This window comes from Phaethon aethereus (assembly GCF_964289735.1).
Source record: "Phaethon aethereus genome assembly, chromosome: 4".
Taxonomy (NCBI): Eukaryota; Metazoa; Chordata; class Aves; order Phaethontiformes; family Phaethontidae; genus Phaethon; species Phaethon aethereus.
The window spans coordinates 15,116,170-15,130,704 of NC_138578.1; the positions used below are offsets into that span (position 1 = coordinate 15,116,170).

General features: G+C 47.1%; 1 protein-coding gene across 2 annotated transcripts in view; it reads left to right on the plus strand.

Annotated features, from left to right (window-relative positions):
* Positions 1 to 7,947: 7,947 nt before the first annotated feature.
* The window catches only part of GAB1 (GRB2 associated binding protein 1), a gene marked incomplete at its 3' end in the record, with an annotated part of 102,561 nt that continues 95,973 nt past the window's right edge, over positions 7,948 to 14,535 (plus strand). For both annotated transcript variants that reach the window (XM_081999777.1, XM_081999778.1), the window contains exon 1: positions 7,948 to 8,463. In XM_081999777.1, the coding sequence (XP_081855903.1) occupies positions 8,392 to 8,463 (72 nt within the window). In that variant the 5' untranslated portion in view covers positions 7,948 to 8,391. The remainder of the gene's footprint in view (positions 8,464 to 14,535) is intronic.

The following is a 14,535-nucleotide window of genomic DNA, read 5'->3' on the forward strand; positions in this document are numbered from 1 at the left end:
CTCCCTAAACTGTGAACCTGATCATTGATGCCACTTGTAAAACTACATGTAGCTGTGTCCCTTCCTCCCCTTTTTTCTGGACTTGGCCTGAGACATCCCAAAAAAGCAGCTGTGACTCCACTGTCCTCCTGCTGTCCTGTTCCTCTCACATGTTTTTATGTTGTCTCGGACACCGTGTGACCGCGGGGCCAGGCCTTTCTCTTTCCCTGACAGTGGCACTACACGTTCTCCAACCTGCCAGCTCCAACGTGATGTTTTCGTTCTGGTTTGAGGAGAACAGAAATGTTTGGAAGATGTAACTGAAGCTCAGGCAATGTCTTACGTTCCACTCACTTAGCTGAGACAGTCTGCTTTACCCCATCTCGGTGCACTCCTGAAGAGATAATAATTCTTGCCAGAAAATATCAGATTGAGCCTGAAGGAGCTCAGATCTACGAAAAAGATTCTTCTGATGGACTCGGAGTCCAGTGTGAAAACTCTTAAAATAAAACAGAACAAAACTGTGAAAATCTTGCAAAGAAAAAAAATCCTGCTGCTTGGCTTCAGGGCAAAGTGTTTGACTCCGGCTCTCAGATCTTTTAATCCAATTTGTAAATTCACTAGACCTCCTATCCCTGCTATTGTCATAGGCTGAGGATTTTCAAAATTCTCAAACACGTTTAAATAAATAAACAAACAAATAAACACATAAACAAACAAACCCATCCCCGTTCAGGACTGGCATTCAAGAATATGGTTGCTTTTCTCACTCACATGCTCAAGTTTCATCTTACCCAAGTTTACGTCACGAGCGTGGCTGTCTACTCCAAGCTAGTTGTCTAGACTCTTCTTTATCGTCAATGGAGATAAACAAGCACTTCAAGAACACAATTCACCTAATCAATTTATACATCTGCCTTTGGAAGAGATGAGGTGTGTCCTACTTGCCTATTTCTCGCCACTGCCTATACAGAAGGCGTAGACGAGCAGCGTGTATGCAAAGCACCGCGCTGTAGGTGACTCCAGTGAGACGAACCCCAGCCTAGATGACTTGTACCACCAGTTGGCTCAACGTAGTAGGAGTCTCCTTTGGCTGAGGCTGCAGGCAAGTGGCAGGACTATCCCTGAAACTGCCCTTACTCCAGCAGAAAGTATTAGTGTTGTGAAAAGCAATTCTATTCTTCCAGTAAGATAAAAGATAAGTAAATGTGGCTGTCTGAAAAGCAACTGCTCAGAATGAGGGCTAAGCCCTTCTGATGGAGGCATCCTGATGTCTGCAGAGAAGATAATTTGTAGTGGTGCCAATTTCTCTGCAAAGTACCAGGTCCCAAACAATGTCAGCTGAACCCTAACATGACACCCTGTAGCCTAAAAACATGTTGGAAAGGCACCTTCTTGCCATCACCTCTGTCTTGTGACGATAGGTCCTTTTTTTGCAATGTTCAGAGCCATTTGTGTGTTCGTCAGGTGGACCTCTCCTCAAAAGTGCCTTTTTTCTTTTTAACTGCCTAGTTTCCCTGGTTTTGACTGTACGTTCCCGCCGGGTATCAAAAATATTTCAAGACATCTGCTGACTTTAATTTTTGGTTTAAATTATTTTAATAATTTAAATTTGGGAGCACTGCAGCATAGTTCTTGGATTAATCTGTTAGGGGGAGACAGGAGCTTTAGCTAAACACATCTCAACCATGCCTGGCATTCAGACATTTTTCCTTCTTTCTTCAGATACTTCTAGGTAATCTTTTGATTTCCCTACTTTATTTTCAAAATACCGGTAGCAAGGAACAACTTACATATGGAGGTTCGAACAAAGGAAGGTAAGAAAAAGCAGAATACCCATCTTGACATAACCTATTATTATATTTGCAACATAAGCTGAATTATTGAAATTGTTGTATGGTATGAAAAGGCTCTCTAACCAAAATATTCTCTCACATGAGCTTGCTTTTTTGGTGCTGTAACAGAAACCACCAGCCTGCAATGTCCTCATATTCACTGCCTCTTTGCTGCCTTTGCTTGCTCCCTGGTATTCTACACTGCAATAAATGTGTCGTTTGGGAGGTGCTCAATACAGCTTCCACCTTGTGTTTTTGGAGGACAAAACATGCTCAACCAAACAGCCTGGGCGATGCTTTCCTGACTATGCATAGCATTGGAGTATTGGTCTCTTATATGACCATGAATTAATTTTTTTTCCTGAAAAACACAGTCATCTCTACAGTAATTCTTATTTCTATTACAAGACCAAACCAAATGTGTCTGAGCTATCAAGTTTCCGTTGTGCTGAGCTTGTAAAATACTTCCTATGATAGAAAAAGTCCACGCGTTTTCAGTACACAAGGATAGGTGCAAAGGTATTCTCCTTACGGAGGGAAAATCTTCTGATTAATTTTTGAACAGCATAGACCTGAGGAAGTTTCTGCATGGCTGGCCAAGCAGCCAGCCTGCTCCTTCTTCCTTGCCTGGTCTAGAAAGAAAAGGGAAATTCCCTTGCATGAAGCAAGGTAGTCAACTGATCCCCTGGCAAAAAAAACAGAGGCCAAACATTTACCAGTGAATTTCCACTCCAGAAGTGTGAAGGAGAGTTTTCTACAAAAATCACAAAGGAAATCTCAATGCATTACGCTGATGCAGAACTGAAAAATGGTCCTTTTTTGTACGAGTTCTGCAGTATACCCTTGCCTTTATTTGCCTACATCAATATGAAAAGGAGTAATAGAAAAGAGATAAGAGGTAACTTAACAAGCAGTAAACAACCCTTAAGCGTGTGGACATGCAGTCATCTCATTTAATTATGCCTGGTTTGTATTACTTTCCTCAATCTCTCTGCCAAATAATCTAAATAACTACAGTCTGAAAGAAACAGTATATAATGTCAAAGAAACAGTATATAATGTCATCCACGGACTGACCAAAGTAACTCTATAAATTAAATTTACCTGGGAATATTTCTGAAATCAAAAGGGAAATATCTGAGATGAAAACAAATGCCTAAATGCAGGTTTGTTCAAGCTTAAAAGAATCTGCCTTTTTTCACTGATTCATGGTGCGCAAATACCTAAAGATGTTTTGGGATGTAGTTTGACATGCAAATTTTTTTTTTTATTTGATTAGGTTTTTTATTAGAGTGTTAAGCCTCTTGTATCTGAATGAAGCACAAATTTTGTTTTCAAATATAAGCAGAGGGCATAGAAAAGTTTAGGGATCACTATCAGGAGCCACAGCCGACTGTGATTACAACGTGAAACTACAGAGGGATGCATCGTTGTCACACTACAAGCGTATTACAAAGTCAGGAGCTGTAGCGAGCAGTGGCTTATTATGCGAGTCCAGAATTTCTAAGGTATTTGCATGAGAAATGAGCGTTGTTTATATTTTTAAAAACAAACCCATATGCATTTAATCTCCTCTGCTATCCGCTTCTGTTTCCTTTGTCAAGGCGGCTCGGCAGGCAAATGGATTTGCACATGACCTACTTTATCTGGTGAGATATATAAATAGCCTACTCCAAAATTTTGGAGAACGCGTTTAAAACACTTCGGGACGCACTCGTGAAAGAACACGAAGCCAGTGGAGGAAACAAGGCGTCTTGCACGTGCTCGTGGAAGGAAGGTGGTAACTGAGACGAAACGGCTGTCAGAGGAGCCCGAGCTCCAGCGCAACGAGCTGCAAAGCGACGCAAGCACCGTGCCCGTGCGCGTGGTCGTCACGTAGCAGGGCACGGCATCACCGGTGCCGGTCGAAGTGCATTTTATTCAGCATTTTTTGTACTGCATAGTTGGTCGTGGTATCCGAATGCAAAACGGGTACCGTTTTGGATGGCAACAGCGATGAGGGGTTCAGAAACGACAACACGCCCAACGGTGCAGTAGCTGGGCTCTAAGAGGTCTGGGCACCACAGGCAGCGAGGATGGATCCCTTCTGAGCTCCCGTCTCTAGCTGCTCTGCGGGGCATATCCTCTTCTTGGCCACCAGCAGCTGCCAACCGCATTTAAAAACGGGCAAGAAAACCCCTCAATAACCCAACAGGCTGGAAAACGGCTGAGGGGCTGTTGATTGTTTTCTCGCTGCTAGTAAAAAAAAAAGACAAAAAAAGGGTCTAAAGCATGGGAACCTTGTTTGAAAAATAAGGTGGCAATTCCTCACGAACGCTGTTTGCAAAGCGGAAGATCGAGACTGATCCTAGTGGGCACAATAAAACCTCTGCAGCTTTTTAGGCCGTGGCCGATAGATGGGCAAGGCAGAGACAACCCTTTTTCCTCCAGGACTGGCCCTGTACAGGGACACAGAAGACCTCCGTAGTGCAATTAACTGAGCTCAGAGGACCTTTATCCTTTGGGCTTCCCGAGCAACAGGACGCTCGTACAGAAACAACCTGTGGGGACGAAGCGGGGGGAGAGGGTAGTCGTGTCCTGACGTAGGGTTACAGCAGTCCCGCGAGCAGGGACTACCCCGGGGGGTATTCGGTACCTCCAAGCACAAGCCACATTGCAGGAGAATTTCAAAATGGAGCGTGCTTAATGTTGTGTAAGCTTTCAGAACAAAACCATAGCAGGCAAACTAGCGGAAATACTCATTCTTCACAGGGGTGTTTGCGCCTTTGATCCTGATTTCAGGAAATTATGCCCTAGCCTAATTTAGCAGAGGATAAGGATTTTTCTACATGGAGAAACTGGCCGGTGTAACTATTTCAGTTGTGCCCAAGCAACCTCTCTTCATAGCCAGTTTTACAGCTGTAAATACGCGGATCTTAAGAGTCAGACCTAAATATTGTGCTGTTTATGCATTTCATTAGCGTTCATATTTGATTTGGTTTACACTAATACCGGGTATCTAAATTATGCACTGTGGAGCGTTGCTGGTTATGCACAGAGATCCACGGTGTTAATATTCTCGTTTTTTGATAGCTCTTCACTTGGGAAGCGGGATACAGCTACGCGCAGCCCTCTCTCGAGATGACTAGTGAAAGCGCCGGCAGAACTGTGAAGGGGTAACTCAAACGGTTGGGAGCAGGAAAGGGAATCCACCTGCCATGACTGGAAAGGGATGTTGTCCATCAGACATCATCTCAACTAGTCATTTGGAAATCTTTTTTTGCTATACTGCATTTTCTTCAATGCAACAATCCAATAAAACATTTTTATGTCCAGTGTTGGGGCTTGTGATTAGGCTCAACAACAAGGTATGGTCTAAAAGGTAGTTTTTATTATTTATTGACATTAACTCCTTTTCCCTAACCTACGATTCATCGTTATATGGGTGGGATGAAAGCCACCCACAGAATTTGTCTCTGGATAGCTATTTTCAAGAAAACGAATTGACAAACAAATATATGACAAATATATGAAAACTAATGCCAGACTCCAGGCTAGCACTGGTTTCCGTGTGTTTTAAAATACAAATGTAAAGTTTTGAAATTTGACCTCAGGGACAATTTTGTGTCTTTGGACCGGATAACTTGTTTGGTTGGTGCCTCCATAGAGTCTGCTTAAGCCAGAAGACTCTGGCTTCCTTTGATTAACCCTCAAGACACGGGTTAATTAATGGGATTTAAATGAACCATTGGGTCAGGATACAACACCCTAATGCCAATGGCATTTTCAGTAAGTTCACACTGATTCTGTATGTTCTTGCTCTGACGATACTAAATTGTCTCCTGGAGACTGGAAAATTTTTGTGGATAATCTCAGATGTTGAGATTCTTAAACAATGGCATCAGTGGTTTAAAGAAACCGAGTTTGACATCTAAACCTAATAGTACCATTTGCGTTCACGCTTACCAACTGCACACAGCAAATCATTTTTGTCCTCTTTCCAATAGCCCCAGTGAGGCAGCTGAAATGATGATGTGCAGAAGTGTGCGTGAGGATGGTTCAGATGGTAGGATTTGTGCACTTTTAATATTGATAAAGGCCAACCTTCACCGTTTTCAAGATTTAATGGAAATTACTGTGAAAAGATTTATGGCGAAATTGATGCACGGGTTCTAATGTCTCTGAGCTTTCACCTTTACTTCTCCTGTTATTTCAGCCGCTGCTTTGTAACTTTTTAATGCAATACACCTCGATGAATCGCGGCATCGCGGTGCTCCCTTCAACAACGGCACACTAGGGGGACTATTTCTCTGCAGTGGAAGAGCATCGGTGCTAACCACCGCCACAGCGCTTCCATGCCAGACGCCTGCAGTTAACTAATCTGTAAAAAAAGAAATTTAAAAAAATTAAATATATATATTTATTTGGAGATCTTTTCTGGCAGAGTGAAGAGACAGAGAGCGCCAACAGCGGAGATGTTGAATGAGTTTGTTCTTTCACTTTTAATGGAGTAGTGTTTAGGATTGCCCTGGATATCACTCTCCTTATTTTGGGGGGTGAGGGGTATTTATCTGTGCGTAGACGGACCAGAAAGCCCTGTCCCGCGAGGCTCACCGCCAGACCCTCCGCCAGGAATGGAAAGGAGGGGGTGAGAAAGGGTATGGGCCGCCGCGTACGCCTCCGGTGCCCGCGGCGATGTGCCGGCTGCGGGCCATCCCCGCAGCCTCCCGGCAGCTGGAGCCGAGGCGCCGCTCGCCTCGCCCCCGGGAGGTGCCGCCGCCGCCGGCGGGGCCGGCTCGGGGAGAGCACGGCTACTGCCCCGGCACCGGGGGCTTCCGCTCTTTCCCAGGGAAGCGCGGCGGGGGCCAGCCTCGCAGCCCACCGACACGCCGCTTAAAAATAGTAACAGTAATATCAGAATGTCGCAGATCGATAAGTAGGAACGGACCGTCGAACCTTGGTTATTATTATTTTTTAATATTTTCTTTTGGTGGGTTTTCGGCAGAGGGACGGTGCTGTGGCGCGGAGGGGTTCGGGGAGGGGCGGTGGTGCGCCCACCCGGGTGGCCGCTGGTTGTTCCAGGGGCGATTTTAAATCCTTCCGACGCTTCGCCCCTGACGAATCCATCCCGCTATCCCAGGCCGGCCCCTCAGTCCGGCGTCCTTCCTACCAGGCAAGCGCCATCACCCCCCGCTCCCGGGGACCGGCTCCGGCCGGTACCGCACTGGCATTTCGCCTTTCCGCGCCACCACACCAACTTTTTAACTTTTTTTTTTTTTTTTCCCCCTGCTAAGGCAGTTTCAGATTCGGGAAGAGGAGTTCACTTCTGCCGAGTTGTTTTTAATGCAGTTTTTATAGGGCTTTTTGTGTTCGGCTTTTTTGGCGATCCCCCCCCCCCCCCCCCCCATCTCTAAGGAACGATTTTGCGGTGGGTTTCAAAGAATCGCCATTTCAGCCGCGATTTTAATGCTTGTTATGCAAATCGCCACCCGCTTCGCAGCCCCCGCCTTTACCCGCTGTGGCGCCCGGGGCGGCGGGTCGGGGTCCAGCCCTCACCCCCTTTCTCTTCCGCCGGCAGCCGACGGGCCCGTCCCCTCCCCGCCCCGCGCCCCACTGCGGGCCGCGCCGCCGCAGTCCCCGCCGCCCGCCGCTGCCTACAGCTCCCAGGATCCCTCCGGGAGGCCCCGTCCCCTCCCCTCTCCCTCCCGGCCCTTGTTGTTTCAAAAGGCTCCGGCGGAGTTTCGGGGGGAGCCGCCGCGCCGTGGCTCCTCCGCTCGGGGCGGGGCGGGAGGCGGGGCGGGGCGGTGCCACCGTTCGGCTGGCGGCGGCCGGCGCTGTGGAGAGGAGTGGGCTGCGGGGGGGCACACGGACACGCACACACACACACACACACACCCCCCCCCCCGACACGCGACGCCGTGAATACCAGGGTAAACCCCTCCTACGGTCGCCGGGAGGGAGAGGACCCGGCCCCGGCCGCGGCCCCCGGGCGAGACCCAGCCGCGCCGCCCCCCCCGCCGGCGGTGAAGGCGAAGGGGGCAGGAGCGCCGGCCGATCCCCTCCTCCCGGCGCAGGAGGAGGAGGAAGGGGAAGGAGCGAGCCCGGGCAGCCGCGGCGGCCGGCGCTGAGCTCGGCCCGGCGGCGGGGCGAGGGGCGGGGAGGGGAGAGCAGCCCCCCGCGGCCCTTCCCCGGCGGGAGGGTCCCGGCGGCGCAGGGGGGCGGTGCCACCGAGGCGGGGCGGCGGCTGGATCCTGCCCTGGGACGCCGGAGCCGAAGTTGCGGCGGGGCGGCGGCCGCCCCTGTCGTGTCTCCCGATGTTCGTGTGACTCGGCGGCGAGGAGAGAGGCGGAGGAGGAGGAAGGGGGTAACCTCCCGCCTCGGCCCCGCTCCGGCTGGTTGTTGTGCGTGAGAGACAGACACACTCACACCGCTCCCCCGTCCCTCCCCTCGCCCCGCGGCCCCGGGAGGCCGGAGCGGGCGCGGTGCTGCCGCCGCCTCTCGGCGCTCCCTCGGCCGGGCCGGGCCCGGCCCGGGCGCCGCTGCTGCCGGAGAAGGAGGAGAAGGAGAAGGGCTGCCCCGGCGGGCGGGCGGCCCAGCCATGAGCGGCGGCGAGGTGGTCTGCTCGGGCTGGCTCCGAAAGTCCCCACCGGAGAAGAAGTTGAAACGCTACGTGAGTGCCCTCTCCCACTCGCGGTCCGCGCTCCCACCCCCCTCCCCGCTTTTCCCCCGGCGGGGCTCCTCGCTCCCGCCCGGCCCGGCCCGGCCTCCCCGCGCGGTCCCTCCCGGCCGGGCCCGGCGGCGGCGCCGCGGTCGAGCCGCCCTCCCCGGCCGCCTCCCCGTTTCGGCCGGGACTGCTGCCCGCTGCGCCCCGCGGGGATTCCCGACTCTTTATTCCTCCCCACCCCCACTCTTTTTTATTTTTAACCCCCTCTCTTTCCCCCCCCCCCCCCTTAAAGAAGGGGCGCCGAGCGGTCAGACGTTTCTGCCCTGCTTTTATCGCCTTTCTGAGCGCGTCGGGAGAGGGAGGGGGGCGGAGTTTTTCCGTCTTCCCTTTGGATCCGGGCTCGGTGTATATGTATTTTTAAACGTAAACACTTGCCGTCCCGGTGCTGGTGCCTGACCGAAGGGGCGGGCGGGGGGCGCCCGGTAACTCGGCTCGGGGCGGCGGGGCCGAGGGTCGCTGCTGGCGGGAGAGCCCGGGGCCGGCGGGAGCCCGGGATGCCCCGCTGGGGCCGGGGGGCCTTTGCCCTTGGGACTGGAGCCCTCTGCCTCGGGGGAGCAAGGGGGGCGGGTGGAGGAGGGAGTTGCGAGAAAAGTGCCTTTTTCTTACTTGAGGTCGGGCCGACTGTTGCTCTGACGCGTTAGCGGAGCTGACACCGTGTTCGCAGGAAAATGGAGCGCGTTTGCTGAGCGGGCAGATTTCGTGACAGGGCAGCAGCGGTGCTGCTGTCAAGTCACGTAGGAGGAATGGGGGATGCCAGGAGTCATCTCCGCTGAGCCCTTTCCCCTTGGCACCCGGGTGGCTTCGCGGCATCTCTGTAACCGGTACAAAATGTTGGGCCTTCTTCCCTTTTTTTTTTTTTTTTTTTTTTTTTTTTTTAAAATCTTCATTTAGCCGGTTAGGTGGTATTTAAATAGAAATGGCCTTTGCAGTTGTCAACTTTTTTATTATTTTTGAAGTAGCTAAACCTTCGGATTCGTTTGAGAATCTGTGAATGTGGGTCTTAATGTGACCACGTTACTTTCATCTGTTAGCGATTAACAACCGCTTCTCTAGAACTGTTGCTGTTACGGACAGTTTTTTTAAATGCTAGGCAATTGGTGAAATGAGACTCTTTTTAAATTACAAAATAATATTTGGGATAGCCCATCCTCTGGTTCCCAATGGCAAAAATCCTGTTCGTGCGAAGGACACAGGATCAGACTCGCAAAGAGAACTTCCTGATGGGTCACGGCAGGGCTTTGCTTCCCTGCTGAATTGGACACGGGCTTTATTTTTGGCTGATCCTCCACGGGTATGTGTATACTCACAGGATGACGCTTTACCAATGTGTAGGAATTAAGAGCAGTATTAATGTTTTTAAAGTTTGAATAAATTTCCCGCTCAAACTCTAAATCACGTACAGTTATGCCATCTGTTAACGGCCAGAGTTGTAAGAAAGGGTTTGCCCTCCTAAATCGATACCATAGATCAGTCCCTAAATATGCCAGCTTTGTTCCACTTAGCTGCCCTTTCAGTGTATTTATAGCTCCACTTCCATACTGGAATAACATTGGAACCTTTGAGGGGAAAACCCTGACTACTGCGTTGGTCAAGTAGTTCCCTGTCCTAAAGAAGTAATTCCTTAATTTTCACTTGAAAGCGGGATCTGCTTTTTGAGGAGGCAGAGTATCAGACCGGTAGTACATCAATCTTACGTGAGCGTGACTTGGTTTAGTGTCTGCATGCACGGTAGGTCATAAGTTTAAATCTTGCGCGTTGTTGTAGACTCTTTTCTGCCCGTATAAGAGAAAGGTACCGTTTAAAGGAGGGCTTAAAGTAGAATTCCTTCTGCTTGTCTGTAGTGCCTGATCAGTTTTAGGCTAAAGGTTCACGCTGACTTCAAGGACTGAAAAGTGACCTTGACATCACGATCGCCATCTTCAAGCAAACAGAAAGTTGATGTACTTAAGACGATGAACTTTAACAGTGCACTGATTGAAGCGTTGGCTTATGCTCTCTGTAATTCTATGCTTAGGCAAAGGCACAGAAAAAGTGTGGGTTTTTTAAAGCCATATTTTATACTGGTGGTATTTCAAGAGGCTGCACCAGACGAGAGGATGGGAAAGTGATTTCAATAGGAAACTGCTTTTCTGCAACGCATACTTTTCACATATATATATATGGAAAATTGTAACTTCACGCTCTATTAGTTTTTGCATGCAAGTGTTGGGGCAAATCCAGGTTACCATCTGGGAAGGGAGAGAAAAAGTCTGAAATTGCAGTTAAATATGGTTTCAGTTCTTAGGAAGGGTGAAAAGGAGCACTTTGAAGGTAGTACAGAGACATATGTTTCACAGGGACTTCAATTTTTAGTTTGAAACAGTTGGACGCGGTATTAAAGCTAGCTTACAATCTTTCTGAGGCTAAAAAAAGAAAAAAAAAATCCAATCCTGTCCTGCAGGTGGAAAAATCAGATTTCCTTGAGTATATGCCTTAATGCCATAGATGACTTTCCCCTTCTTAAAAGGAGTCCTATTTTCATGTCTCATTCATGCGTTTTTGGTATGGAAGTAACTTTCTGATAACCATTGGCACCTGGTGTTGGTTCCCTGGAGCTGATATTCAGAATGGTTTGTTTGCTGGAGTAGGCTGGTCATTTCCAGCAGCAGATCACTGGGGAAAATAACGGGTAACTTTGGTGTCGGCTGGGGGTCTGAGATGAGGATGTGGATTTAGTAGAGCAGAAGGGGAAGGGAACTGGGACTAAATCCTCTACAGGCTATGCAGGGGTTGCATGCGTACGTGAAAGAATTTGTTTGTGTGTAGGGATGGAGGACTGCTAAATTTCATAGCTTCTGCTACCCTCTGATTTACTTTCTTTCCTCACTTGTTCTGTTGGCTTCAACTTTGCAATCATTTACGCCCTCACCTTAACCTATTGTACTTTTTCTGCTCTGGTCCCCTTATTTTTAAAGATGTGATTGGAAAGCCCCTTTTTCTCCATCTGTCCTTTAAAAAGTGATAGTAAACCTTGGCTTCATGGTTTCCTGCTACATTGCAGTTCTGCTGCACACGTGCCAGTTAAAATAGCTGATTCTTTGTGGTAGCAGCATAGAGGACTTTTTACTGCCATTATGCTAAGAAACCACCAGATATTTAAACACAGCTGTCCTTGGTAAAGCAAGGGAGAAAAGCTGGAGGGAATGGGAATAAGTCTTCCAAATTCTCTCCTAGAGCTACTATGCTTTCATCTGGGTGATGGCTAGGACTCAGTATGACAACTGTATGTGCTTAAAATCAGGATTTTGGCATGGATGGTCGATTTATGGAACCGGTTTCTAGAAAGTCTACAGATGCAATATAATAATTCTCAGTATTTTAACATGTCCCACTTAGAGTGAATTACATTTTATTTGGTAAAAGGTAAACCTTCATCAAAAACATCTCACATAAACTATATTGGGAAAGGAGAAAACACTTTTTTGGGTAAGTTGGTTCAGGTTTTTCCCTATCCGATAGGCTTCCCTGTACTTACGAGAGTTTGTAAGATGATTTTGAAAGTAAATTAGGAAACCTGCATTTTGATGTAATTGTTACTAAAAATCCTTTGGACATTTGGCTATTCCTATTGATTGTGCATTTAAATACTTAAAAGCAGTTTAAAAGTGAGAAATAGGCTTCTTCTCCCCAGCACATACGGGACACTGATATAATTCAGACAAGGCTACGTATAGCATCCTCTTTCTTATTCTAATGTTCTCAGTTGTAGACGGTGATTAAAAAAGTGCCAGACTATTAAGCTAGTCATTGATGTTTGAGCTATAGGCTAAGACAGTATAGGTGCAAACGTAATAGAAGTGGAATATTTTACTGTGGATTTGTTTGGCATTTGCTCTTTGGCACTAACCACATAGGTGCCTCTTCTGTCTTGAGTAATACTTAAGCGTGCTAAGATATGTAATGGTGTTAAGAAATGTTTTATTCAGCAGAATAGTTGTAATCTGGTAAAAGCTGCAGTGCCTGACAAAAGCTCTCTTTCTGGAAGGCACCTGTTTACGTTAAAGCATTTTTTGTGATCTTGCATGAGCACAGTGAGCAAATTTAAGAAGCCAGTTGGTTTACAGATAAAAAACAAGATGAACTTGTACATCATTCAGTGCTGTCCCCGTAGAGCTGGCTCAAGCTAACTCAAGACAGGTGAGTGTGATCAAGTAACGTCTTAATATTCTGAACTTGATTGTGCTTGTGCTCCTCCAGGAGTTGCTGAAGACCTTGCAGGAATCAGCGTTCGTGCATAAAACTTTCCTTCTGGAAGGACGTCTGTCCCTTCCCTTCTGCTATGCACTGTGCAGGAACCAGTATTTTGACTTTTGATATTTTTAAACATGGGTTAGTAAACCCTAAACCATGAATTTGAAGGCATGACTAAACATAATGCTTTTGTTGATTATAGAAGGAAGTTGTGCTGTTTTGTGTGCCAGCTGAAGATGCTGAAATGGGGGTATACCTACCTCCGAAGCTTGCTGTTTGGGTGCAAGTCTCACTTGAGGAGCATGGAACTCGTCGTACAAGTATTTATCATCTTTGACAGGATATTAGCAGCTGGTGTTGACTTTGCTGCCAGAGTTACAGCACTGTCAGTGCTTGACCTATGGTGTATGCTTTCAATTAATTACCAGAGGGTAAGAGCAGGTGACAGTATATAAAACAGATTAAGAAGTCTAATATACATGTACTAGGTAAGTCTCTTCTAGGTATTCTAATTTTCATGTAGTAGACCACACTGATGTACACTTAATTTGAATGTTTCTGAGCTTGGATGGTCAGACAGTACCTGAGCTGCTTGAAAGCTTCTTTTCTTGGTGTAGATAGAAAAGTCGGAGACTCAAGTAACAGAAATTGTCCCGTTCCTTCTGAAGTGCACGTGAACTGCTGGACATATGACATAAGCCAGATATTCTAAAGATGTTTCTTGACATGAACAATTTTTCTTTAAAGCTGTTAAATACTAACCCTTAATTTGGGACCATAGTAGCTGAGAGATGAGGAAATAGTCAAATTCTGATTTTTGTGATGTTGAAGATCAGTCTCGGTTGGATGTATAGCAGCTTATGGGTACCCTTTCACTGTGCTTCTGTGTTTTGGTAAGTGTGTTAATAGGATTTGGAGCAGCTAATCCCAGGGGATTACAATTCGATGAAGAACTAACAGGGAGCAGGGGGAGGAAATGGAAAAACAAATTAACATCTCCCACTTTCTTGATGTTGCATAGTAGCTGCTCCTCCATGTATGCACAAAGTCTTGCAGCACTGAACATTTGGTATAAGCAACACACGTACTAACCAGAGGAAATAATGAAATATCATGAATTTAACTTCCAGTTATATGCAGATGACCTTGCTTTGCACGTGTCTTAGTCAATCGTAAGCCCAAAGCAGCTGTGTGAAATAAATGTGAACAGGATATATTGAGAAAATAGTGTTTTTATTGGACAGTTTAGCTTGAGGGAGAAAAAAGTATAGGTCTTGACTGTCATAATTAGCATCAATTCCAGAGGCCTTTGGTTGACCAGGTCACTCTTTCAGATGGGAGACAGTCCTTCCATTTTAATTCATCTCTTTTGGTGTTCAACCGTCCCTTATTTAGAAAGAGGAATGTGACAAACACAGAACTGTTTCCAGTGTCCTTTTCACTCTCTTTAAATTTAAAGTATCTTGGAATGATGGTTTGGACACTTCTGAGGAATGGATTTTTTTTTGTCTTTTTTTGACATGACTTTTGGATCAGATGATGATAATAAAATTTAATTGCTTATGGACATTTAGAACACATTTATTTCCCATTAAGTTTGACTTACGGTTTTGACAAAACTCTTGGCAAAAAGTAAAAGGAACATCAGTGATTCAAAATGTAGTAATTTTAAGGGAGGGAGTAATTTTGTGTATTGTAGATGGCTCTGGCTTGGGGATCTCGTACTTCTTTAGCCTTGCTATCACCTCTTTCTAGTCTAAAAGTAGATGTCACCAAACTATATTGGGT